General features: G+C 51.1%; 1 protein-coding gene across 1 annotated transcript; it reads right to left on the bottom strand.

Annotated features, from left to right (window-relative positions):
- Positions 1-128: 128 nt before the first annotated feature.
- On the bottom strand, positions 129-27899 carry VANGL2 (VANGL planar cell polarity protein 2). Its single transcript, XM_004448409.4, has 8 exons — positions 27455-27899; positions 13086-13346; positions 12811-12931; positions 9632-10239; positions 8634-8770; positions 7990-8125; positions 4603-4834; positions 129-3786 (listed from the first exon to the last, which is right to left on the bottom strand). Exons 2-8 carry the CDS (start codon positions 13154-13156, stop codon positions 3526-3528), a joined length of 1566 nt encoding a protein of 521 aa, XP_004448466.1. The 5' UTR covers positions 13157-13346; positions 27455-27899; the 3' UTR covers positions 129-3525.
- Between the last annotated feature and the right edge of the window lie 97 nt (positions 27900-27996).

Genomic DNA, 27996 nt, shown 5'->3' with positions numbered 1-27996 from the left:
AGCCTGCTGAACCATGAAGTAATGACAAGCTTACACTGCCCCCTCCTGGCCCAGCCGCTCCCTGAAAAAGGAGGGTATGTTCACTCCCTGCCCCTCCTTTGCTCTCAAAAAAAAGAAAAGCAACAGAATGCCCTCACAAAAGTCAAATGTCTTTATTTTATATAAAAAAATTTGTACAGTTTTAGTTCCTATGTTTAAGAAAAAAAAATCCCTAAATTTGCCATAATGTTTAGATCCACTGCAAACTGTAAAAACAAGCTTTTTATATATTAAAAAAAAAAAAAAGAATTTACACTTTACAATTTTCTACATGCATGCACAAGATCTCAGCTCTGAAACCCAAAAAAGAAAAAAAATCTAGATCCAACAGTGGAAAATTCTAAATTTACAATCTCACTTGGAAGGGACTTAAAAAACCCCTTCCTTTTGCGCACAGAACAAATCACAACAATCACACACCAGGACTGAATCCATCAGCAGATGCTGCCCATGCAGAGGGCAGGGTAAAGAAAAGAGAGACCGACAGACATGATGGAGGGGCAAGGATGCTCCTCTGGGCCCAACAGAGGAGAGACACACAAACCCTGCAAAACAGATGTTATTGACGAGCAGGTTCCTGGAGCCTGATGTCTCATCACAGAGTTGTATCAAGGTTTGCAACAGGAATGGCGGGGGTGGGGAGGGAAAAAGTAAGGGCTAAAATGGAGAGCACTGGAAGGGAGATTATAGAGAGAAATAAACAAGAAGAAAGAGAGAGCACAAGGACTAGTTTAGGAGGAAGGGACAGCGTCAGAGTGGTGAGGTAGGTGAAGGACTGAGGCACAGTGTCCTGGTGTGGAGGGCAAGAGGGTAGGAGTGCCAACTTGATGGCAAGGAAGGCCTAAATAGGTGTGTGAGGTGAGCTAAGAGGCCACAAGAAAAAAAGCAATGGAGAGGCCCAGCCGCAGCATCTCCTATGGTAATACGCATTGTGGGGGGAGAAGGGCGAGTTGCAATAGAAAGGTGAGTTGCACACTCCGCCAGTGGATGCTCAGGTGGAAAAATGAGAAAATCCAGCGAGCGGTGGGATAGGCAAGGTGGGGGAAACTGCTCATGGGACTGAGTCAGCTGTACACCCCACAGCAGTTCACAGCATGAAGACAACTTCCCATATAAGAGAAGCAGAAGACAAACATCCATACACTCAACCATTCATCCTGACATCTTAAAAAATAATAATAATAATAATAATAATAATAAAAGAAAACAAAGATACCACAGTTCTGATGCAAAGGACCAAAACACTACCATTCTCAGTCACAGCCCTTAGTGCTTAGAAAGATAGTTGGAGTGGGGGTGGGGATTTTCTTTTAGTTTTAGGAAAAAGGAATGAAAAAGTCACAGTGATTAAAAACATGGCAGGTTATTAAAATAAACACTCCCCCACCCCTAACCTAGGGCAGCAACTAAGATCCCACACAATTTCTCTCTCTCTACTCCAACCCATTCCCCACTCCTGCCCACAAAGGCAGTGACCCCAATCACCATCCAGGCCCCCTTTTCCAGGATAGTGAGGTATTTATAAATGTGATCCAGAAGTGATTCCTCTGAAACCAGGTTTGTGAAGAGAAAAAGGATGCATTTCACACACCCAGGCCTATCCAAAGCCCCACAGCCCCAGCCCAAGGCTAACCTCGGGACCCTGCCAAAGTCATCCCTGCTACCTACTCCCATGGGGACAAGGTAGGCACTGGCTGCTGAGCCCTTCTCTAGTAAGTGGTGATTGGATAGATGTGCCTTTTCCAAAAGGGCAGCAGGAAAAACCCAATCAGTACTTCCACAGACAGGATGTCTCCCTGATGAGAGATCGGGGGGTGGGCGGAGTGGGGGGTTAGTTTTCTCTTGTCCCAGGAAGCACTCAAAAAGGCAAGTACCAATGAGTTTTCCAGGGTAAAGAAGGGCCTAAAAAGGGGCATATGAGTTATTTAGAGGACTGGTCCAGGTCCATGCTCCAGCCTAGTCATGGTACTGCACAGAAATTATGGCTGGCCGTAGATGGGTATTTCGTATTTCTATCTCTTGGCTAAAATTATGCATTTTAAAGGTACCTGGGCTCAGATTTACACTAAAAATATGTATTAGAGAGCCAGGGAATTTTGCTCAAAATAAGACCCAAACTATCAAGACTTCAGATTTGGTACAAAGACCATGGAAATTAAATGGGATGAGGGGCTAGGTGCCCATAAAAGGCAGGAACCTGTTCCCTCATCTCAATACAGAGGGAGACCAGAGCCAGAGAACCAGGTAGGGAGAGAAGAGGAGGGGACCCTGGAAGGCTAAGGAAAAGAGACCCCTGAGGCAAGAACTGACTTAAGGCAGGGGCTGAGGGGGAGCTGCTGGCTCCTCCCCCAAAGAGAGAAGAGGCAACAGGTCTCTGGAGCTGAGAGAGGAAATGGTGGGACTGGGGAGGGCAGGGGTTTGATGAAGAAAAGAAAAACATTTGTTAAAAACCAGAGGGGCTGGGTCAGTGTCTTCAAGCCACTAGATCTGCACTGGAGTCCACATGCCATCCTTTACCAGGGAGAGGCATCCTGCCCCACCAAGGCAGGACTGCAGGAAAGGGGAGTTCAGAGGGTGGAGGTTAGTGACGTTCACAAAGGTCTTCCCAAGACCCCAGGGATCTATCCTGCCCTCGTCCTCAGGTATGGCCTAGGAAAGACACACTGGAAAAAGGTACCTACCCCAGGACCCAAGGGAAGTGGTCAGAGAGCTGAGGCCTCTGATTTGCCTGTGGCCATGACCATACAAATCAAAAAAGGAAAATGGCGAGATTTGAGGGTAAAAGGTAGGATCTTCCCTTGCTCTAAATGTGTGTGGAATGGAAAGGGAGTCTCTAATAGCTGGAAGCAAATAACCTTAGCAGGGAGATTCCTAACTTTGGGATTAGGTGGAAGGATCTAGGAGTATCTTTGCTCCAAAAACTCAGGGTTTGTTATGGGTAGGGCAGTTGGCAGGAAAGATGGTTTCAGCCTCTACTTGGAGGTCATGTGGGAGCTACTACCCTGGAGGAGTTTGACAGCCTGGTTCTCTGGAGTCATCCTTGCCCCACACCCAGGAGACCCTGTCAGGGGTTCCTGGAGAAAACTGCTACAAGAACCTGGGCTTTGAGTAGGGTTTCAGTGAGAGACAGTACAGTCAGGAAGGCCCTGTATCTTTTAGGAAGAGACTACCATCTGGGAAAAGGGTAGGCAAAAGGGAAGGAGAGAGGCACTGATTCCTGCAGGGCCTGGAAGAATATAAAAGTGAAGAGAAAATAAAAGAAGCAGATCTTCCCAGATACTGTTGACAGCAGGATGGTCTCTCCAGGTTCACAAGGGGTAAAAATAAGGTAGAGGGGAGGAGATTGGGTAAGTTAATTCAAGTAAAAAAAAAACAAGAGCAAGAGGAAGAAAGGCGGCAGGAATCGGGCTGGGCCTGAGAACCAGGCCCCCTCCCACCATCCTCAGGAGCTCCCCAGAGTCTCTCACTCCCCCTTCTGTTGCACAGTCACACTGAAGTCTCAGACTGCAGCCTCATGACAAATTTGTGCGACTTGGGATCCACAAATTCCTCGGAGAGTTTGAAGAATGGGACCTTCTTGGTGCTGACCACCAGGCTGAAGTCCTGGCGTTTTAAGAGGAAAACGATGCCATCTTTAAGCCCATTGGTCACTGGCTCCTCGCTTACCAGTGTCCACTGTTTGGCCAGCCAGCGCTCCTTGTGGTACTGGATGGTGGGTCCGGCCACCAGGTACCGCTCCAGGAAGGCCTGAGAAAGGGAGAATGGGCTGCCTAAGAATCTCTCCCACCCATCTCACCAGCCTCCATCCCTGGGACACAACTTTGAAGAAAACCAAGACTCCAACCCCCAGATCATTCTATGTATATGAATTAGAATCTTAGAATGTTAGAGCAAGAAGGCACCTGAGATGACAGCTTCAGGCCCTTGTTTTATGACTGAGGACGTTGGGACCACCAGAGATGCTGTGGCTCAGCTGGGTTGGCACTAGAACTTGGATCTCCCACGCTCTTCTCCCTACATTAATCATATCGTGACCTGGGCAACCCTTCCCTAATTCTTCCATTCTCTCCACTGAGCTGGCATGCTTGACCAAGGAGGTTGGCACCAGGAGGGAGCCAGAGTTATCAAAAAGTATAACATCTTTTGTCACCTGTTCGCCAAGGGTGACTCAGGAGAAGCAATTCAAGCCAACAGCAATAGGATTGAGGGATGGGCAATGGCTCAAAATGAGCACGGAGCAAAACCCATATGGTGGAAGTGAAGGGAGTAAAGAGGGGCGGGACTCTGGGTCTGGATAAGCAACAATGAAATTCCAAGGTCCTTACAGAGTTGGGGGACGTGTCTCAACTACCCCCACAAAGGTCCTAGCACCCCTCCTCCTTTCTAATCCACCTAAGAACTTCACCCCATATAGAGAGAAAAGACTAAAAGGAAGAGGTGGAGAAGAGAGAGAGGGATGTAGGGTGAGGAAACACATGACAGAATGAGGGAAAATGAAGGTAGAAAAGAAGGGAGCCAGAAGCTGGGGAAAGAGCAAGGATGCTGGAAGCAAAGCAAGCCTACCTTGGGCGTCATGTCGTGCGTGATGCAGAATTCAAGGTGCTGCAGGATGCTCTCCATGGTGTGGTAAGGCTGCTGCTTGGTGGTCCGAAGGTACTTCTGCATGGCACGGGCCATGGATGCAAAGATGGCCTGGGCTGCCTCCCGGGGGTCCATCACTTCCCTGGGGTTCTTCTGCTCCTCTTCCTGCAGCCGCTTAATGTGAGTGAAGGCCTCTTCCACTGCCACCACAAGCCTGGGGGACAGGTGGGGTCTGGACCAGACTCTCCCTCTCATCTTCCTCCCCACCCCAGCCTTCCAGCTGCCTGAGCAAGGTCAGCCTTTGCACTTTCCCCAAAGTAATCCAATCCCATTTGGGACCAGGGCTGGACTCTTGGGAGCTGTGCATGTGTTGTATGTGTTGTGTGTGTGTGTGTGTGTGTGTGTGGTTATTGTTGGGGGGTAGGGTCTATCCCTTCTGGGGACAGGAAACAGCTATAGAGCTGAGGGAACCCAGCCAAGGACTTAAAGAGAACATACCCAACGTCAACCCAGAAAGACAAGCAGGAACCAAGCTAGGGGAAAGACCAAGCATTCCATCAGACTCTAGGAAAAGCCTTCTTAAATAAGGCTTCAAAAGGTGAAGTCAAGGGATAGGAGTACATCAAAATTACAAATTTCTAGTCAACACACAATAGCACAGGCAATGTTAAATGACATCTGATGGAAGAAAAATATATGTAGCATCTAAAACCACCAGACTGATATCCAGAATATGCAAAGAATTTTCTATGAATCAAGAAAAAAGAAGATGATATCCTATAGAAAAATGTGCAAAAGAGGTGAGCAGACAACTCACAAGAGGCCTGACTGGCTGACAAATATATGAAGCAGTCAATCTTTAGTAACTAGAGAAGTACAAATTAAAACATTAATGAGATATTACTTATCCATCAAAATGGACAAAAATTAGAAAAGTGACTATAATCCAAATATTGGTGAGAATGTCTGGAGCATAGCAAACACGAGACATATACAACATGTATGAATCTCAAAAACATAGTGTCAAGAGGTAAAATAGGGAAACGGACTTTGGCCCAGTGGTTAGGGCGTCCGTCTACCACATGGGAGGTCCGCGGTTCAAACCCCGGGCCTCCTTGACCCGTGTGGAGCTGGCCCATGCACAGTGCTGATGCGCGCAAGGAGTGCCGTGCCACGCAAGGGTGTCCCCCGCGTAGGGGAGCCCCATGCGCAAGGAGTGCGCCCCGTAAGGAGAGCCGCCCAGCGTGAAAAGAAAGAGCAGCCTGCCCAGGAATGGCGCCACCCACACTTCCCATGCCGCTGACGACAACAGAAGTGGACAAAGACAGAAGCGGACAAAGAAACAAGACGCAGCAAATAGACACCAAGAACAGACAACCAGGGGAGGGGGGGAAATTAAATAAATAAATAAATCTTTAAAAAAAAAAAAAAAAGAGGTAAAATAGCAAAAAAGGTAAATTTAACAACATTTAGACACATAAACCAAACCTAACTTTTACAAGGATACAAGGTTTTAAAGAAATCAGATGCACTGAAGTGGGTGCCTAAAAAACGACGGTGGAATAGGAGAATGGGGGAAGAAAGGGAAAAACAATATGGAATGGGGATGACAATGTGTTAAGAACTGTGAGATTTGATTAACCCAACTCTCACTTGAGGTCCAAAGAATAAAATCCACCTGGCCTAACAGCAGGACGCACTCAAGGTGACAGGAAAAGGAAAGGATATGAAGTCCATATGTCCAAGAACCCAGAAACCTTGGAATTTCAATTAGCTTCATTTGGAATTCTGGGCTAAGTAAATGTGTGGAACTGTGTGCATTTTGCATTTTCTTTTTATTCTTTTGCTTCCCCTGAGTTTCTCAGTAAAGCAGTAAAGTTCTTTTTGAAAAGATCCCTTTGCTCCAGGTAAACAAAGGGAAAATTTTTTCTCCCATTTACAACCAAGGTCAGGAAAGTACAGCACAGGAGACCCCAAACGCTGGTCAGAGCAGAAGGGGGTGGGGGAAAGCACCACTGGTTCCCTTCCAAAAAGGGCCATTTCTGAAATAACTGGAGATAGGTTGGTCTGTCATAGAAATGGGGTTGGTGATCTTTGTCCTAAGGGCACCAGCTTCCTGTAAGAACAGGGTAAGGACTGTCTTCCCGCCCGTGAAGCTTGGAGATCATGTGGGAGGAGGAACAGAGGGTAAGATACATGGTCAACACAGACCATGGGGTGCAGCGATGCCCAGAGATGTACTTACCAGATGCAATGGATGTGTCATGATGGGGGAGAGTGTTACTGTGGGGGGAGTGGTGGGGTGGGGGCAGTGGGGGTGAATGGGGACCTCATATTTTTTTAATGTAATATTTTTTTTTAAAATGAATAAATTGAGTAGAATTTGAAAAAAAAAAAAAAAAAGAACATAGGCAGTGCCTAATAAAAGAAAACAGATAAAAAAATAAAATTTAAAAAAAGATACATGGTCAAGTTCATGAGTGGGAAGGGGAAAGCAGCACTCTGCTTCTCCCCAGTGAAAATCCTGGTAGACCAGGCAGGACCTGACAAGAAAAGGCACCAAGAAAGATTCTTTAGACCTGACTTAAGTTCATATAATAATGTGAGCAGGGAGAAGGGAGGAGTGATGACAGATATAAGAATTATAAAGAACCCCATAATTTTGCAGGCAAAAAAGCTCCATCTACTGAGCCAGCCTTCATGATCTCTTGGTGGGAAGCCTAGTCTACCCTTAGTCCCTGCTAATGCAGATGAGGCATCTATCTCTTTACTGGGTCTCTACCCCACTATGGTAGGAAGAATTCTAGGATGCATTCCTCCAGTCCATAAGATTCTTATCCCCTGTTTATTGAGGAATCTAGGTACATTTTGCAGATGTAATTTAAGACCCAAGTCAGATAAAATAAGGAGATTATCCCTGGAGGACCTGATTTAATCATGTGAGCCCATTAAAGCCAGAGTTTTCTCCAGCTGCCAGCAAAAGAAATCAGAGACATATTTCTGCTGGCCCGGATGAGTAAGTGAATGGCCAGTCTGGGAATGGCCATGGGGGCTATGCCAAGGAAGTGAATTTTACCAATAACTAAAGAGCTCAGATGAGAGCTCCAGCCTCCAATGAGAATTCTCTTGACTTCAGCATGTGAGACCTGAGCAACGGATCCAGCTAGCCCCAACCTGGTCTCCTCCCACAGAACTGTGAGATAATAAACACATGCTGTTTTTCAGCTGCTGGGTTTGTGGTGATTGGTTATGGCAGCAATACAAAACTAATATGCATACCCACCCACATAGTCCTTGTTCTCAGATTTTCAGCAGTTACAGAAGCTATAGGCACCCCCTCCCCGCTCCCTTTCTTCTGCAGGGACCCACCTGGCCCTTCGCTTGCGCACCCTGCGCTCGTGCTCAGCCTCCTCGTAGTAGTATTCATTGTGACTATTGTCCCGCCTCCGGGCTGCTGCGGCAATCACAGCCCTGGACTGGCCCGTGGAGTTGTTGGTGCTGTTTTCTACACAGAAGCAGGATAGAGTGGGGATGGTCACACTGGAGGATGGCTTCTTCTCCCACTCCAGGAGCTCTGGAGACAGCAACCTGTCACCTGCTAGCCCAGAGGAAGCTGTTCCCACCACCCACCATGCCTCCCTTTCCCAACCCTCCTGGCCACCTCTGGGAGAGGCCCATGGGAAAGCATTGAGGAAGGCACTGAAAGGACAGGAGTCCTGCACGTGTTCCTCCCCAGTTCCGGAGGTTCTGGAGCTCAGAGAGTCGAAGGGCTGATGAGGAGACACAGAGGAGCTGGACTGGGGGGACACGCCGTAGCATAAAGGGACAGTTTGTGGAATCAGCAGCTAAGACCAGCCTCCTGGAGTCAAGGGGAATGACAGAAAAGAAGGAGTGGGACATGGGCTGGGGAAGGAGAAAGCAAGGGAAGAGGGGTGAGAGAGAAACAGAGAGGACAGAACATGGAGTCCTGCTTGGGAAGAGCCCAGGAGGGGTGGAGGAGCAGGGCCGCTCACCCTCTCCGAGGGAGTACACCTTGAAGCCAGACACTTTCTTGGCCAGGACGGACTTGGGCAGGTTGAGGAGGGCAGGGTTGTAGACAGGGAAGTCATGGTAATACTTCTCCAGGATCCACACTGCCACGCGCTGGATGCTGTGGGGGAGACGGCAGGAGAGGGAGGGAGAAGGGACAGACAAGGGGCACAGGGGAAGGGATACATCAGGGCAGGTTGGCAGGGCAGGAAAGGACACAGGACAGGGACAAGCTGCTTCCAAGAAGCCTGGCTCAGGGCCTGAGGTGAGTCTACTTACCAGGCTCCAGTCAGAGCCTTTCCCAGGGCTGGGCCTGCTAGTCCTTCCCTGCTGTGCTGAAGCCCAGGGGAGAAGCCTGGGTATCCAGCCAAGGGCCACCTCATCCCCCTGGAGCATCTCCAAGATTCTCTGTGGACCTAGGAGATGCTACCGATACTCTGTCTGCTCTGGGGGGCATCCTGTTTTGGGGGCTGGGGAGCCCACAAGTTTATGAGGGACTGAGGAACTCCCATTTTCTCCTGTGGAAGGAGCTCATCTGGTCCTCTAGCCCTCCTCTGGCCAGCTCATTTCAGTAACCACCCTTTGAGTGCTGATAAGAAGGTGTGCTTCCAAGAAAGGGTCAGAAAAGGAATTCCATAAAGCATCTGTTCATACCTTACACCCTTCTTCCCCATTGGTCCAATCCACTCTAAGATCTCCGATCTCTAATTGCCTGTTCATCTGTTCACTCCCAACTCCTAATTCCCACCCCATCTTGCCCCAGGTCCCTGCGCATGCCCCCTCCCCCCAAGCAGCAAACATCAGTAAGGACCTACTACGTGCAATGTATTCAACTCCCTACTGCATAGACCCCTATCCCATCACCTCCAGCTTACCATCGCCCTCCTGCCCTAACAGTCCCCTCGGCCTCCCCATGCCCTTTCCCCACCCTAAGCCTTCTCCGGCACCATTCTACTCCCTACCTGCTCCCACATGCCCATACCTGAGATGGCCAACATTGTAGAAGCGGCTGGCCCCATCAGTGGAGCGCACGACTTTGAGTGTGAACTGAGGCTGGAGCTGGCGCAGCTCCAGCAGGACCACGGCCAGATAGTGCACAAAGAGCAGGGCATCCACCAGCGACACGGCAAACTGCACCACGCCCTGGTAGCTGCGTTCCCGGGCATCGAGGATGCGCACGCCGTAGAAGAGCCAGTAGGAGACAACGAGCAGGAAGACGAGCACCATGAGCAGGGCGCGCAGCACGAAGACACGAGGCAGCGAGGCCTTGGGCCGGCGGAAGAAGAGAGCCCAGCTGCCCAGCAGCAGGATGAGCAGCTTGAAGGCCACAGAGATGAAGAGGCCCTCACAGGCCGTCCCACACGGCTCCAGCTCCTCCCGCCACAGCAGTGGGGGCAGCAAGAGGAAAGCCAGCGGTGTGAGGAAAGAGAGCAGTGCCAGAGTGGCCCCCACTGCCACACCCAGGTGCCGGGAGCAGTCCAGCGGGACACTGTCCTCCATGTCCTTGGCAATGCGCGTGAGGTCATCGTGGGAGATGCTGTGCTCTGACGTGCCCGTGACTACCGTGGTCGTTTCCCCCCAGTTGTCATCCTAAGGCAGGGGGTGGGGTACAACAGGGAAGGGGAGGGGCCAGGAAGATGAAGAGAAGGAGGAGAAAGAGGAGGAGGGAAACAGGAGAAAGGATAAGAGGAGAGAAAACAGAAAAGCACGGGGAAGAGGGCAGAAAGAAGAGAGGGTAATCAACAAATATGCAATCACCAAAGTCTTCACTGAGCTCCACGTGTGTCCAAGCCCGGCCCCTGCAGATACTGGAAGGTGAGGCTTGGGCCCTCAGGGAGCTTTCACACTGATCATTGAGGGAGCGCAGAGAGTACCCTCAGAGCGGAGGGCACAAGATAAATGCTGAAGGAGCTGCTCAGGTCAGTCTCGCCAGGCAAAGCAGGCAGGCTTCCAGGGAACAGTGGGATCTGAGCTGACCCTTGGGGGAAGGACCGGCTAAGTTGCTGCAGCTGCGATGTGACATGAATACGGTGGACTGAATTAGCGGTTCCCAGTCCCAGCTACACACATTAGAATCCCCCAGGGAGCTTGGAAACAAGTATTGATGTCCAGGTCACGCCCCAGGGGTGGGATCTGGGTAAGTATCAACCTTTTAAAAAAAAAAAAGCCCCCAAATGATTCTACTGTTTATCCAAGACTGAGAATCACTGAACTAAATGATCTCTAAGGGCTGGTTACTTAAAATGTCAACAAGCCATCTGTGGACCAACAGTATGGACATTATCTAGGAGCTTGTTACAAATGCAGAATGTCAGGTTCCACCCCACATTTACTTAGCTGGAATCTGCATTTTAACAAGATCTCCATGAATGGCTCAAGCATTAAAATTCTAGAAGTACTGCCCTGCATCCTTCCAGCATTCACAGCATTCCATGATTTCAGCAGGAGCAATCAGGGGCAGGAAGGGCATGAGCTGAGGCACTCAGAGGCCTGTGGCTGATCCACGTACAAGCAGAGCAAGGCGTGGCCAGGAAGGCACGGGCAACAGCAGCCAAGTCAAGCTTGCACCCGCCACACTGCAATGCCGGGCTAAGCAATACACATCTACTCTCCAGGCATTAGAGAGCCACTCAAGGCTGCTGATTAAGGAAGTGACCTGACAAGAGCAGCAGGGGGAAGAGAAGAGGACACCAGAGGAAAGGGAGGGAGGAAGGGGAATGATTAGTGCATGGCATGGGAGGCACAGGTGCAGACTTAGGGACCCTCTGGGTCTCTGGTCTGCCCAGCTGGGGGCTGCGTGCTGGCGGCATGAGGATAGGCAGGCAGAGGTCCCCAGGTACCCCTCTGGATGTGGTCCACTTGAGCTGTTACCCTGCAGTGGCTGGAGACTATCCCACAAAGTAGTCCTAAGACCTCCAGCAGCCTCTGGTGTCCACACCCTTCATTCCTGGTCTAGCCTGGGCACATGAAGTCATATCCTGTCCCCCAGGAAACTTCAGGTTCAGGACTGAGATACTGGGGATAGGGAGTGTAGGGGACAGCCTGGTAAGGCCAGTGGTTAGGGAGACTAAGGAATCTCCTCTCCCAAAGAGAGTTCCTGTTAGGCCCAGGCTGGGAGAAGAGTGTGTGATCTGAAGGTAGAAACTGGACGAGATGACCCCTTTCAGCTTGTGGAACTGGGTCCACTCCTCACCCAGATATACTGCATATCCTCTCCAAAAATCAAGGGCTTGGACCTCCTCCCAGCAACTGCTGGGATGATCATGTCTCATGGTCACTTCAAGAACTCAGGAAGCCAGGAACCAGGGAGAATAAGGGATTGGGAAAGAGAGAGAAGACATTTCCCTCAGCTATTGATCTACTCCCATGACCCAGGAACTCCCATTGTCAGTCACAGAGACTGAGGAGAAATTCTCTTCTGAGGAGAAAGGAGATGGGAGTCTCCTGCACCTCAAGATGCTCCCAAAAAAGAACAGGTGGAATGAGACATGGATAATCTCAGTATCATCATAAATCCTGTCCCTGCTGTATCCAGGACTGTATTCTACGTACCACTCTCCCTACAGGAAAGCACAATGGGCCAGAGGTTAGAATAGAAGCAACCTGCTCAGCCCTATCCCAGAAACTCTTTTCCAAGGTCCCCCTCCATTCTCTCAGCCCCACTTCCCCCTCTCCCTTTCTTCATCTATTCCTCCCACAACTTTCCCTGAGACCTATGTGAGCTATTCTACAGGTTCACACCACAGGGCACCAGAGTCTCCACTCCTTAAGGATCAAAGGCAACTCCATGGCTGACCAAACCCCCCTTCCCTGGACTCTTTCCAAAAACCTCCTCCCCCAGATTCCCAGCTACCCTGACTGGCTGGCATCAGGACTGGAGCAATCAGCAAGTTCCCATTACAACTACCCAGGTTGGCCTCATCTCTCTGGAGACAAGCAAGGAAGAGGCTGGTGCCTCCAGAAGGACCTCTACTGAAATTCCCTGTCCTAGCTTGGGCCACCAAGCAAGGGAAGAATGCCACCAGATAGCCTCCCTGATCTGGCCTCTATCCCAAGAGACCAAGATTCCCAGCTCTTCCCTCTTCTTCCAGAGCTGCCAGCTCCTCCAAGAACCAGCCTGAAAACTCCCAGTCTGAACCACCTCAGCCCTCAGATGCTCACCCGCTCATCCCCTCGTGTGGACTCATTGTCCAGCAGGGGCTCCCCAGGAGCCTGGATTGTCACCGACTTGTCCCCACGGCTCCCATCTCGGCTCTTAGAGCGGTGTCGGTCCCGGCGGTCCCTGAGTAGGAGGTGAAGGGAACAGGCACAGAAAGTTGGAGGGAGGAACAGAGTCTTCTCAGCCCCCAACCCACTACCCATGCACAGGCTGACCTCTCAGCTGCCCCCAAGCCTCCCTTCACCACCTCTGTCAGTCCCTCCACACACACACCCACCTGTGCTTGCGGGAGCTGCGGGAGTGGCCCGACTTATAGGAATAGCCTGAGTACTGGGACTCAGTGTCCATGGCGTCTGAACGCCGCGCCTTGTAGCGCTCCAGGGCCGCAGGCTGGGGCCTCTTGGGGGGCCCCACAGCCACCTCCTTCAGCACCGGCTTCCTCAGGCCAAGAGGCACCTTCAGAAAGTCAACCGTCACCCTGAGGGACTCTATCTTGCTGGACAGGTGGGCTTGTCTCAGAGAAAATCAAGCGACGCTCCTGATGAGAGGAAGCAGCTGGTTAGAGGTAGCTAGAGCTAGCTCCCTGTGGAGCAGAGAGGAAGGCTATCCCCCAAAAGCAGCCGCAGGAAGCTCACATTGAGCCTAGCAGTGCCCAAGAGTGTTTCCACCCAAGTTCCTGCTACAATAAATGGGTCCAGTTCCACCTGATCATCCCCAGACTGTGCCAAGGGCTCAGGAAGGCCCACCCAGAAGGACCCAACCTTGGACCCTCTGGAGAGAAGAACCAGGGAAACACTTTCCTATTCTCAGCTGGAAAACTGAGGCTTAGAGAGGATAAGTTTTGGCCAGGCCCACAGACTAAATCACAGAGAGCAGAAAGCAATTGGCTTCTGTCCAGAGACTCTCCCCAGGCCTCACTCCCTCTCTGCCCTCCCTCATACTTTCTGAGAATGCCACCGGAGGCTACCTGTGGCTGCTTCTCTTGGCATCATCTCCCCAGCATCTATGTCACACACTTCCATGGTTACTGGCGAGGTCAGATTGGCTGCTTTCCTGCAGGCTGTGAGTGTGTCTGAGTGTGCACCCTGACATGTATTGGGAGGCAGGGATGAGGGATAGAGACTCCATAATGTGGTGAGGGGTGGGAATTGAAGGCAAGTAGGAATCAGTCTTCAAAAGTCTAATGTCCTGAAATAGGCTGTGAATTCCTTGGGTTACTTACGGACTAACAGGGAACATCTTTCTTCCATACTTTACCTTCTATTTCTACAGAGAAGGAGAATTACCTCTCCTCCCTCTTTCCCCAACCACCACCCAAATCCTCATTTTTCAGACACCAGCCCTTATGCCCTGATAGAAGCCCCCCACCTGACTCAAGCACCTGAAGTTATCTTTCCCCTTTGACCCCAACTCATCAAGTCATCACCATGCACTGAGCACTTATTTCCTATTTTCATTCATTGATTTAACAACTCTTTAGAAGCACCTTCTATAAGCCAGGTTCTTTTCTAGTCCCTGGATATACAGTGGTCAATCAGTCCTAGAGTTTACAGGCTAGCAGAGAAGAGGCACATTAAACAAGTAAATAAGCATAAGATAAGTATAATTACTACCTGTAGAACAGACAGAAGGAAAAGAGTAGTAAACAATCAGAAAAAACTATGGGAGCAGGGTCTACATCAAACTGAGCTGTTCTGGAAGGTCTCTCTGAGAAAATGGCATCTAAGCAGAGACCTGAAGGAAGAGGAGGAGTTCACCAAGCAAAGGGTGAAGGGAATCACATCCACACATATAGGCCTCAGGCAGGAAAGAGTTAAATGTATTTAAGGAACAGAAAAAGGCCAGTGTAGCTAGAGCTGAGGGAGAGAGAAGGTGGTAGAAGCTAAAGAAGTAGCCAAGGGCCAGGTTACTGCAAGATCCCATGGGGCAGGTAAAGAGCTTGGGTTTTATTCTCAGGGCAATGGGAAGCCATTTTAGCTATGCAGATATGGATGGGAAAGGGGGAAAAGTAGAAACAGGGAGCTTGTTCAGGAGGCTACTGCAGCAATCCAGGCTGATTCGGGGGGAGCAGTGGAGGTGGTGAAAAAGAGACATGTTTGAGACATATGTTCATGGTAGAATCATAGTTCCTAAGGATTGGCTGAGGGAGATGCAAGTGTCAGGAAGTCCTCGACCAACCAAGGGGGCAGGTGGTAGCACCACTGATGAGGTGGGGAAGACTGTGGAGGACGCAAGTTTAAGGAGGAAGACGATGATTTCCTCTTCAACGTGCTGAAGTTCATGGCCATGAGACAGGTGGTCAAGGAGGCAGCTGGGTACACAAACCAGGACTCAGAGAAGAGTCTGACCTGGAGACATCCACAGTGTTCAAAGTCCTGGGATGAATAAGATCACTTAGGGAGAGAATGTAAAGAATAGAAGCAAGCCCAAGACAGACCACTGAGAATTCCATTATGCAAATATGTGCAGAGGCAAAGGAGCAGGCAAGGAGCTGAGAAGAGGAAGCCAGAGGAGTGAGAGGCGCAGAGGGGTGTGGTCTCACGGCAGCCAAGAACTTCAAGTGTTTCGGGTAGCCAGGTCAAATGCTGCTGGGAGGCTGATTACATTAAGAATGAAAATAGATTTGCTTCCTAGAGTCCTTAACTTTTCTCCAACTAAACTAAACCATCAACAACTAAAGAATAAGAAATAAGATTGATAACAGATTTGTATGCATTCACTTCCCCTCCTGTGGGCAGAGAGCAAATAATTGGTACTGACCTAGTAAATGAATATGGCTCTCTGGCTCTCAGGGAAACTACAACTGAAGAGAGATGAAATCAATGCTAAATCCATTCATATTTCCTCCTAATACAGTTACCTGGAGGCAATCCATGGGTTAGTGATGTTTGTCACTATCCCCATGCCAAGGCAAGTGTGTGATAGGAACACACTTAGAGGACTGAGACATTATACCTTAATGCAGCCCTAACCTTTCTAAAACCGCCACAAGCAGGGCTTCTGTCATTCCCCTGTCTGCAAATTACACAGGGTTCCTTCTAACTCCTCTCCTGAGAACCCATTCTACTGGTTTAACCCTCAATATAATTTAGACATCTCACCTGCATCTCTTTTGTTTCACTTTCCAGCAATTTTTTGCTAGTCCTCCTCTTAAAAGCTGAATTCCACAGGGAGGCTCAAAGAGAACAAGTGGGTCACAGAGTGGGGGTGGGGAAATAAAAGGGGAAACACTGCCACAGATTAGTCTAGACACAGATACTAGAACTCAGAATCTCCTTCCCCTCATGCTCACTCCGAGTACTCAGGTCCACCAGATCCCGAGGTCTGCACTCGGGATTTGCACTCGAGGATCAGGACTCAAAACCTAGCTCTTCCGCTTTGTTTGTGACCACAGAGAAATTACTTAACTTCTCTGTGCCTTGTATCCTGGTAAGCTCATCAGTAAATTAAGGAAGATGATGATACCTACTTCACAGGTTTGTTGTAAGGATCACGTGGGTGAAAGAAGGGTTTTATAAACTGCTCAGCTAGTAATTAGTTAAGCAATTAATACCAGGATCACTCATATTCCAATTCCCAGACACTTCCTCTGAGACTGGGGAAAGAGTCAGTATAAATAAACCCTGTTATTTGAACGACTAAATAATGAAGTCACACACACACATACACACACACGCAAACACAACCAAAACACACCCAAGAGGAAAGCAGATGCCATTGTTTCCCCTACTGATAAATTTCAAACCAGACAAGGGTGCCAGTCCCCTCCCAACCTTTTGTTCTGAGCTGCTTTGCCTAGCGCCCGTACCACCTCCTCAGCTACTCCTGGCCTGCCTCTCCCAGCCCTATCAACCCAAGTCATGATGCTCAAAAGCACCAAAACATGCTCCTTCTTCCCTCAAGTGCAGGGGCCAAAAAAAATCCAATTTCTGAGACCCCTGCCGGCTGTCCCTTCACAGAAAACTGAAGTAAGCATTGGAGAGACTGTGGGGGAGAGATGGGAGATGAGCAAAGAAAAGGGCAGAAGTTCCCTTTATTTAATCAGTCTCCAGAATCTGGGGTTTGGAGGGTCTCCCGGATGGGCAGTGTTCCCAGGGAAGAATGTGGGGGGAGGCAATCGCTGGATGAGATCAACAAGTGGAAATGTCAGAGGGATGACAAGAGGGGGAGGCCCAAACGTGGTGCAGGGCAGCAAGGGACTGGGGGCGCTGAAAAACGGAATGAGTCCCACTGCTTTTTACCTTGTCCCCCACCCCCACAAACACAAGCACGCAGTCTTCTGCTCAATCATGGATTATCGGGGGTTAAAAGGAGGCCAGAGAGGAGAGAGGGAGGGAACAGAGAGCCGGTCACAAAACGGGAGACCCTTCTCCCCTCCAAAGGCCTTTCAGAAATAAAATTAATGGAATGTGTCTCAGTATCATCCCAAGGGGACTGGGGGAAGGGCTAGGGGGGAATGTGGGGGGCTTTTGTCCTGGCTGCCCAGCTTCTCCCACATTGATCACCATGACAACCAAAGCCCCCTGTTACCTAGGTGATGGCAGCTGGGTCCTGGAACCCATATCCAGCATCCAAAGCAAGGGAGGTTATGGACGTGGGGTGGTGGGGGGCGGGTTAGGGATAGAGGGGGAGAGAATGGGGTTTCTCTTCTGGCAGCCCCAGCTTTTGTCTGAGCTCTGGGATCAGGTTTCTTCAGGAAACAATCAGAGGCCTCTGGAAAAAACTACACTCAGAACCTGGCAACAGGCAGAGGGAGTAAGACCCTGGGGTATGAGAGGGGGGAGGTTGGTGTTGGCCAAAATGCAGACCAGGAACGGACCCTTCCCCAGTCCCCCACCTGGAGGAGGCAGCTCAAGTGGACAGGGCCTTGGACACACACGCAGGTGGGCACTCACAGTGAGGTGTGTCCTGAGGCCCGGGGGTCAGATGGGCAGTGAGCTGTGATTACCAACCCCTTCCTCCCCTGCTGTAGCCCTCCCTGGTCCACCCTCAGCCCAGTCCCAACTCTTCCAGGCCTGGAGTGAGAAAATGAGGCAAAGCAGAGACAAGGACAGAGCTGGGAAAGAACGTTGTAGGAGCCAGGGTGACCAGGTGGGAGAAGAAAAGATGCGGAAGGGACAGGTTCCAAACACATACTTATAAAAGTGCACCTGTTTTTTCCCTCATCTCTACCAAGGACATGTCTGGAGGTAGCATACTTGCAGTGAAGCAGGAAGCACTTGGGTTTGATTTTAGAAAGGACTTCTGGTCAGAGAGGTGAAGAGGATGTTAGAGTAGACAAGTAGCCAAAATGTCTCTTCTGACAGGGGAAGATCTCTGAAAGGACAATGTTTTAAACAAATGTCTTTCCTCAAGCAGGGACTAAGGAAGGGTGGGTCTGCCTGGACACAGGGAAACAGGCATGCTTATCTCTTCAGAGCCCTCCTGCTGTGGCCCCTGACCCACTAAAGATCTCTGATTCCCACACATGAGCCTGGATCTCACCACATAGGCCCTGCACTCTCTGCCCTACTGTGACCCACGAGCCATGTGTAATTTGGGTACCCCCAGCCCCCTGGCTCCCTAATCTTCACCCACTACAGACCCTCACACCGGGGGAAAGTAGGGGCAGTGAGAATGTCGATCCATACAAGAACACAAATGTCACTTCCTGTCTCCAATCCCCGATGTCCAAGGATATCAATGCAGGTGCGACTCACTGTGGAGTGTGGGTGCCTTCCTGGGGCATGGGGTGGGGCTCGGGGGGTAGGCAGGAACCAAGCCAGGAGTCCAACCTCCCAGTCCAATAGCCAAAGAACTAGGTGTCTGTCCAGAGAGACAGTCAAAGGGCTAGTATGAACAGAGACTTGAAGACCTTCACGCACCACTGCAGAGCCCTTAGTTTTCCCTTTTTGCCTTGCTACTTTCTTAGTTTCAGAGATGTGCTCAATTCAGGCACCCCTGCCAGGCATGGGTAAGGAGGTAGAAAATGTTTGGTGTGGGGTGAAAATATAGGCACCTAACTTGGCTCCCATGGAGGTGAGGCAGTTCCTAGAACCTGATTATGCACAGCTCATTCCCTGAGCTCCCCCTTTCCCTCTCACTCCAGGATGAGGCAAAGTGTTGGCCCACTCACTTCTTAGCACCTTCCTGCACAAAGCTGGAAGTGGCCTTAGAGGTACAACCCCAAGATTTACAGATGAAAAATACTAGGGCCCAGAGAAAGAAGGTAACTAGTCCATGATTATAGGGCTACAATTTGAATACCTCCAGGGATGGGTGGCTCACTACTTCAAGGTAGCCCATTTTGGTCTCTTCTTATTGTTAGAAAAATCTTAACATTATGGCTTTGAGGTGTGCTCCTCTTGGAGTGAGATCAGGTTCCTCCACTAAACCCCTGGACTCTGCTTCTTTAAATAGTCAAGACTGTAAGAAGTCCAAGACAGAAGAAAATTTGCTGACTCCTGTCCTAACTGCTCCTCTCACCAGTGACAAAGGGCTAGTGACTAGACAGTCCAAGGCATGAGACCCCCAAACCAAAGAGCCTCTAACCCCCAAAGGGATGGTTTCTGCATCCCCCCATCCACCACTCCTTAGGACCTTGGTGCTCCTTCATTCATTCCCAACCAGGCTTGGCCATGGAAAAGCCACCCATCCCAGGAGGCCCATGCTGGGTTTCCCCTATCACAAAAAGCAAGGCACAGAGTGGGCAAGGGCCAGTCCCAGGCCTAGACGGAATAGGATGGGGATTTTGCTCCCACACCCATTCCTGAACCCTGAAAAAGGTCCCAGAATCCTTGGGTGACACTGCCATCTGAGAGGCCAGAGAGGATAGCTGGATCTCAGTGGGTTGAGGGGTAGAAAAGAGCCAAACCAGGGAGCCCCAGAGCTGGTACCAAGTGACCCTGCCCCACCCTATTAACCAGGTTCTTTCCCAGGACATCCTCAGACATGAGCTCACCATCCGTACACCTCCAGGGCAGGATCCTTCTCCCCACTGGGCTGAGAAGCAGGGGAGGGGCCGTGCATGGGTCGCCAGGGCTCCTGCTTCCAGAGCAGCCTCTCACCATCAGACAGTGGTGCAGGGAACACTGTGGGGAGGGGCCCAGGCCTGGGCGCCTGGCCAGGATACCTGAGCTAGAGTTCTAACTGAAAAGTAGCTGAGGAAGCCAGAGCCTAGAGCCTCTCCACCTACTTCCTTAATTTCCCTCCGTTGAGGGGGTAAGGCTGGGTCTCCTCCAAACCCACATACAGAGATACATTTACACACACACAGAGACATACACCCACACTCCCATTCCCCCTCTGAAACCTGGAACGGCTTCTGCCTGCCCCACCCAGCTCCACCCACCCTGGCCAGGCAGGTTCTGTAGAGACCTGCTCTGCTTTCTCTCTGCACCTCCACCACCCCCACCCCAGCTCTCAGAAAGTCCCCGCCCCCAACACACCACACATCCATGGCACGTGTGCATACCTGCGCACGTGCACACACACACACACACGATAGCACCCCATTTCCCAGCCTCCCCCAGACCTGTTCCCAGTCACTCTGGAAGGAGACAATGGAAGGGAATGGGGGGTGCAGGAAAAGGGTGAGTAATCCCTCTGGCTTCTATCCCAGGTGGAGGCCAGAAGAAGGTAGACAGCGCTAAGCTGGCAGGAAGGTCACCAGGGCTTCTGGATGCGCTATTTAATTTCCACCAATGGGCAGGCCGGCCCCACACTGCTCACCCACAAGGCTCTGAACTTCCCCCCCTTGGCTGGGGCAGAAGACTGGCCCCTACCTGCCTACCAGGTGACTGTGGAAGCATCAAGGAGGAAAAGAGGCACCTTGAATTGTCCCCAAGGAAAGGGAGAAGGAAGACAAAGGGCAGGTGGACAAGCTGTGCCAACCCCTAGGCCAACTTCCTGTGAACCCCATACTCCCACCCCTGTTGAAAACCAAAATACCTCACTCTAGTCACAGCCTATGGTCCCAGGTAGGCCCCAACTGTCCCTCACTCCAAAAGACCTTCAAAGCCTGCTTACCCAGTCCCTGCCATGGAGTGGAAGAAGGTGGAAGGCAGCTACCTGGGGGGGCAGGAGTTAGCCAACCTTAAGTTTGCATGGGGATGGGAAGAGTTGTGCAGTTAGGGAGGACCAGGTAGGTGGCACTGTCAGCACAGCTGGTTTGTATGGGAGAAGCAGTAGGGTGGGGACAGTATGATGGCGAGTTGGAGAGTGGCAGGCCTGGGCTTCCCCATGCTGAAAACGTCCTCCTCCTGATCCACCCCACGCCTCAGATCCAGCAAATCAGCCAGTTCTTATATAGGAAACCTGAGTCAGGTAGAAGGCCCAAGGCCAGCCCCCACCATCTCAGTGAACTCATACCCTGAGGTTTTCTGAGAACCCTTAACCACACACTTCCCCCCCAACATACACCCACCCACACACACACACACACCCCATTCCATACATCTTCCACCTCCATTCCTGGAGTAAAGCAGGTGACAAAATCACTGTTTCTGTTCATACTCAGTTGTTTTTTTAGGTTACTGCATTCACACCTTGGGCTCAGCACCTGTTCCTTTCCACCCTCCACTTACCCTAAAAAGCCAGAGCTCCCCTCCCCAGACCCACACACAAACACACTCTTTTTGTTAGGGCAAGGGAGCCAGGAATTCTCTGATGACAGCAGAGGTCAAAGGGACATGGTTAGGGGGCTTCTGGAGAACCCTAGAGACAATGAAGGCCAGGCGCTTCCCAATCACAGACAGGACCCAATGGGTGATGGTAGGCACAGCCTACAGTTATACCTTTCACACAGCTCCAGCCCAAACAGTGGCCCCACAGGGAGGAAGAAGCCAGCCCAGGAGATGCAACAGCCCTGCCCACCTGCTCACGACAACGAGGTGCCCCTCTTGGAGGGGAGACCAGGTTCCTCCATGAGACTCCATCTAACCCCACCCTCAGGGAAGACCTCTCAATCTGGGCTTCTCTGCTCCTCAAGTGAGCATCTGGACACATGTCTGCTTTTCATGGGGATAGGGGAGTGAAAGGCAATAATAAGCAAAATAGACTTGATTGGGATTTAAGTTAGGAAAGGCAAAGAAAACACTACGGAAAAAGGAAGAGTAATAAAGTCAGATAGAACCGGGCACTATTCCTTATGAACTAAGTAATCTTAGATGAGTCACTCTTCTTCTCTAAAGCTCAGTTTTCTGATGTATAAAATGGGGCCTACTTCAGAAGGTTAAGATTATTCAATGAAATAATATATACATAATATCATAGAGTCTGGCACACAAGACATATTCCAGAAATGCCAGTTCCCAACTCTTTCTTCTTTAGGGGGTGCACAGCCATTTCCCTCCCTCTCCAGTTCCCAGTTTTGTCGTGAAAAAAAACCCCACCCAGAATAAGATGGAATCACCTTTGGATGTAGTGCTGGCCCCAGTTCCCAGATGACAGCCCCTCCCTATCCATATCCAGGCTCTGCTGAGAGAGCAGTCAAAAGCCCTCTTCCCACTCTCTGCTTCTTTCCCCAGGGGCTCCTGGATGCTCCAGCCTCTTTTCTTCCCTCCCTCCTTCCACACTTACAGTGAGCCTGGGCCCCCATCATCTCCCACCTCTCTGCACTCTAAGCCCAGGTATGCATGGAGTGGCAGGGAAAGAGCCCCAAGCCTCCCACCCCACCCCAGTCCTCAACTTCTTCCCATTCTGCCTTCTCACTGCCCCACCCTGATTACCAGGATATCCTCAGCTCTGCTGATTCCAAAACTGCTTCTCCCAAATCCTTTCCCAGCTGTCATGTCTGTAATTATTGGCCTCACCAGGGACATGAGACAAGCAAGGCATTGCCTCCTTCCAGAGGGCTACCATATAGGGCCTCTGTTTCCCACTTTATACCAAAGGGCAGAGGAAAGAGATGTAAAATATTCTCCTTGACCCAGCTCAGCTCTATCCAGATCATACTAGAGAGAGAGTGACAGAGGGCCAACCCAGGCAGATCACCAAAAGACAGGATACCTAAGGGGTTTCTGAGGGCAGCGGGACAGTGGATGGCTACAAAGAATTTACTGCCAAAATCTCATCATACCAGTGTTATCCACCTCATAAGGGTGAGAGGAGAAATTTCAGGTCAGTTCAGAGGGAGGAGAAGCTGATGTCCAATAAAACGGGAAGATGGGTACTCCCAGGGGTGAGGGCAGATATATGTAGGAAGGAGGTGCCAGGAAAGCAAAAGAAAGAGCAAGTTGGGGGTGGGGGTGGGGGTGGGGGTGGGGTCCCATCTGTAACACAGGCCCTGAGAACAGACAATAATATCCTAGCCTCTCCTCTCCCCTAACACCCCCACCCCAACCCCACAGGACAAGGAAGAAGAAAGGGAAGGGATGATTAACTCGTTTTATGGACAGAGAAACTGAGTTCAGATTCCCACTTCATACTACAAGATCCAATAATACCAAGCTGCAGGCGGCTCACCAAACACCCATGCCCCTTCTTGCCCAAGCTCAGGCCCCTTGCCTGCCTAACTCATCCTTTAAAATGCAGCAAAGGGCACGTCTCCTCCAGGTCCCTTCCCTGAAGGCCACCTGGAGCCAAGAACTCTTCCTCTATGCTCCAGAAGCCTCCTGAACACACCTCCACACTACATTCCCGAGGCACAGTGAATCGGCGTCTTTACGCGCCCCTCTGCTATGAAAGCAAGGAGCATGCCTTATTCATCCCTCCTTCCCTGAACTTCACGCCGTTCCTGGCAGATAGTAGGCACTCTATAGGAAGAGCAACTTACCTAACAGGGCCTGCCGAAGGAAAGCAGAACCAAAACCTAGTTCTCCTGCTCCACAGCCCAGGACTCAGCCTCACAATAATCATTAATCAGAATCAGAATCATAATAACTAACACTTACTGACTGCCCCATGTGCCAGGCGCTATGTGATGTGCTCTCTCTATATCACTTTATTTAATTCTCATAAATCTAACAGGTAGGGTCTATTATTAACATCATTTTACAGGAGAGGCTTCAGGAAGATATTTGTCGTGTCTGAGGTCACAGCTAGGAAGTAGCACATATGAAAGCAAACTGGAACTCAGAGAAGGAGTGGGATCTGGTATTCCTTGTGGAAAGGCTCAGTAGTGGGTTGCAGGATGGTGCCTTAAGACACCTATGAGGGAAGCGGACGTGGCTCAGCTGATAGAGCGTCCGCCTACCATATGGGAAGGTCCAGGGTTCGACCCATGTGGTGAGCTGGCCCACGTGCAGAGCTGCCACGTGCAAGGAGTGCCCTGCCATGCAGGGGCGCCCCCGCGTGGGGGTGCCCCACGCACAAGGAGTGCACCCTGCAAGGAGACCCGCCCCACGTGAAAAAAGTGCAGCCGCCCAGAAGTGGCACCACACACACGAGAGGTGACGCAGCAATATGACATAACAAAAAAGAGATGCAGTTTCCTGGTGCCACTGAGGGTGCAAGCTGGCAAAGAAGAACACAGAGTTGACTCAGAGAGCAGACAGGGGGTAGGGGGGAAGGGGAGAGAAATAAATTTAAAAAAAAAAACAGAGCAAATGAACTCCCACCTTCCCCATGGGAGATCCCAAGTTCGGTTTCTGGTGCCTCCTAAAGAAGACAAGCAAGACAGCAAGCTGACACAAGAGACACAAGGAGGAAATCATAATGAGAGACATAACGGGCAGAAGTGGCTCAAGCTATTAGGTGTCTCCCTTCTACACCGGAGGCCCAGTGTTTGGTTCCTGGTGCCTCCTAAAAAGAGGAGGAGCACACAATGAAAAGGAGGTGAGCACAAATAACAAGGGGGTGGGGAGAAATAAATAAAATGAATCTTTTAAAAAAAAGACACCTATGAGGCTGAGGAATAAGGTTAAAGAACTTGCCCAAGGTCACAGTTTTTAAGTACTAGTTCCAACCAAATCCTCCCTTTCTTTATTCTCAGTCTGGGGAACTGTTGAGGGACTAAGCAAAGGAGAAAAACTAGAGATGAAGGAAGTCCCAGATCTCCTCCCACTTCCTTCCAAAGCTTCTGTTAGCCAAGTTCACTCTGCCTCTAATTGGAAGGATTTCTTGGCATTGTAGAGATGAACAGATAAAAGTCTGTCCTGCTCTAGGGTCAGGGAAGGGGGTTTAGTTCTTCCTCAGACCTAGAAGGATCTGAAGGAACAGAGGGACTGCCCAGGAAGAATTAGAGGAAACAGGAGGACAAAGCAAGACAATAGGTAGGAGGAGCCAAAATGGCCACTTGCTCCCAAACTGGAAGTACTTTCAGAGATGGCACTTCCTATGGACTGACCACAATTCCTCCTCCTTGGAAGAAAGCCCCCACCAGTATATCACACATGAGGTGAGTGTATAGAGCAAACAAGGTATTCCAGAAGGCCAGAGCACACTACCTCAGATGCAAGTGACTTGTTAACCCTGGGAACTGGAACCACCATCCAACAGGTGTTGGGTTTGCGGGATCCTGCATTTTTTTTTAAATCTAGTCTTCTCCTATTCTGCTTCCCATCTTCCAACCTCCACTACTTTCATCCCCACGCCTTGGAGTCCTTAGGATGAGGACCAAAGAAGGAACAGACCAATTGGCCAGAGACCCTTAATGGACATGTGCAATCACAGTCTCAGCTCCTAAATCAGGTGGCAAGAAGAAAATGACTAAGACAGTGGAAATGGGAGAACAGGCTTGTGTTCTAAAGGAGAGAGCCCCTTCCTTCAACCCAAAAGAGAAAGGACAAGAGAGGGGAGAGGGAAAGAGGGTAGCTGCAGCTTCCCAGAGGAAAGAGAGAGAGAGATGCGTCCACATCCAGTAAAACTGCCAACTTTGCACTATCGGAATGAGGAGTGCACCCTGCGATTCCTGACCTTCCCCAGCACATGGACACTGCCCTCTCACAAGCTCAGCCCTATTCCTAACTCTCAGACCTTGCCCCACACCCACCATTCCATCCCAATCATGCTTCTTTCCAAGGAGAAGGGAAACCATGTGATAAACCACACCACATAGCACAGACTCCTGAAGAAATACCCTCCCCCAGGGACCCCACGCCACCTTCCCAGCTCCATGGGTGGGAACCCAACCTGTTCCCCATCTAGTCTAGTCCCCCTAGGCATGTTCCTTCCTCCTGCCTCCATCCTGCACTATAATTCCAAGACTCCTCAAAACTTTCAGATCCCTGAAGCAAACTCCCAAGAGGGTTTTCCAGTAGAATTGTGGCCTAAGAGGGGGTGAAATTTGGACTGGGAAGTCAAGAATGTAGCCACTCCAAGCACCAGAACCCAACCTATGAAGATGAGGAACAAAGTCCCTCTTATTGTCCTTCCTGACTTCTCCAGCTCCCACATGTAGTCTAGGACTAAGAACCTCTGCTTTCTATTTTCCACAACATACACCCTCTTCCAGAAAACCCAGCTCCAAAACACAGGCACCTCAAAAGACTGCCCATTCTCTTCCACCCATAGGTCTCAGAAACTTAGGGCACTACCTTTGAACCCAGGCGCAGCCCTCCAAAAAGCCTCAAAATCCTCCGGACAACCCTCTCTTTGGGCTTCCTTTTTGAGAAAACCTGCCTGCAGAGACAAGAGGTATCCCCACCACACACTCAGAAATGCATGCACCACCTATTGCCTGCAAACACTGGACACTTGCCCATCAACACAGATAGGCAATATACATGAGAACACCCATGCACACACACCGTTTCCAGTACACAGGAGCATATGCACACCTATCAAACCTTGCCCCAGTCTGCGCTTACACACCCACCGTCCTCAGTAGCTCTTTCCCATAAATCCTTTTCCCAGTACATACACATATACATATATCCCTTCCCCCCCGAGTATACACACAAATACATGTCCAAACACATGGCAGAAATCATGGTCAGCTTCTCCCCGGGTGGACACACACTCAAGCACACAGGAACATCTACACATCCAAATCCAGGGGCCCACCTGCAGGAACACCTAGCACATCACGGCATGTACATACACAAAAACAAAGAATCATGCACACTGCTCTTCCACCAATCCCTTAAATCTCATTAAAGCAAGGCCCACTACCCCCCAAATAGGTAAAAATGAGTAGGAAGAGGGATGCCCGCTCCTCTCCCTTCGGCCACCATACCCAGTGCCCGGGTCTCCTGCCCCCCAGCAACCCGGGGGCTGCAAACACACCCCCTCTAGATTCTCCCCGGCCCGCTCCCGGCACTACACCATAAGTGCATACCTGTCCCCGTCCTTCCTCACACTCCTGAGGTGTGTATGCACACCTAAACACCCCTCAGCTTCCAACACCTCCAAGACTCCGATCCTTCCACCGCCTTTCCTCCCACCTCCAACATCCACTCCCGGTCTCCGGCTTCAACCAGCTCCCCGGAGATCATTAAGGTCCCCACCCGGGCCCCGGGCCCAGGAAAGTCCCCGGCTCTCCAGGCCCGGGCTCCGCCCCCTCGCCACGCTCCCCTTCCCCTTCCCCTGCCCAAAGTTGCGGGGGGAGGCACTCGCTGTGGGATGGGGGTGTGGACCAGAAAGGGGTCGTCCCGAACCCCCCGACCTCATAAGCCACCCTGCTCGCCCTAGGGCCGGGGAGCCCTTGGCCCCTTGCAAGATTGTCCTCTTTTTCTGCTTCTCCCTTTTTTACAAACTTTGCCCGCGCCCCCGCGGCCCGGCACTCACCCGCCGCTGCGAGCTGCCGGGTGGGCTCGGCGGGCGCCGGGCTCGGGCCGGCGCCTTTGTATCCGCAGCGCTCCGGGTCGCTCCGAACTCCGCGCTCCCGGACCGACAGCGCGGGCGATGGGGTGGGGGGTGGGGGTTGAGGGGGGCTCCTCAGCCTGGTCACCCCCTGCTCCGTCCCAGACCGCTGCCTCTTCCCCCTCAAGGCCCCGGGGGCGGGGGGCCAGGGGGAATGGGGGCGCTCAGGCTCCCATGGCGGAACCAAGGACCCAGGAATCAGAGATGAGGAATCAAACCGGGAGCCAGCGGCGGAGTGGGGGAGGGGCGGGGGGGAGGGGCGGGGACGCGCGCGGAGGGGGAGCAGGGGGCGGGGGAGCGCGCGCTCCCGGGTGCCGCCTCCCGGCTGTTCCTGCAGCCTCCTCCTCTCCCGCCGCCGCGTCCATTGTCTGCGGCCCAGCTCTTCCCTCAGTCGCCGCTCCCTCAGCCTTAAGCCTCCAGGTGCCCCGCGGCCCTCCCGGAGCCTGGGACTCATTCGCGGCCCTGCA

Source organism: Dasypus novemcinctus, chromosome 13 (genome assembly GCF_030445035.2).
Source record: "Dasypus novemcinctus isolate mDasNov1 chromosome 13, mDasNov1.1.hap2, whole genome shotgun sequence".
In the NCBI taxonomy this organism is placed as follows: Eukaryota; Metazoa; Chordata; class Mammalia; order Cingulata; family Dasypodidae; genus Dasypus; species Dasypus novemcinctus.
The sequence above is the reverse complement of the archived record's forward strand: the minus strand, read 5'-3'. Positions and strand labels throughout refer to the sequence as shown.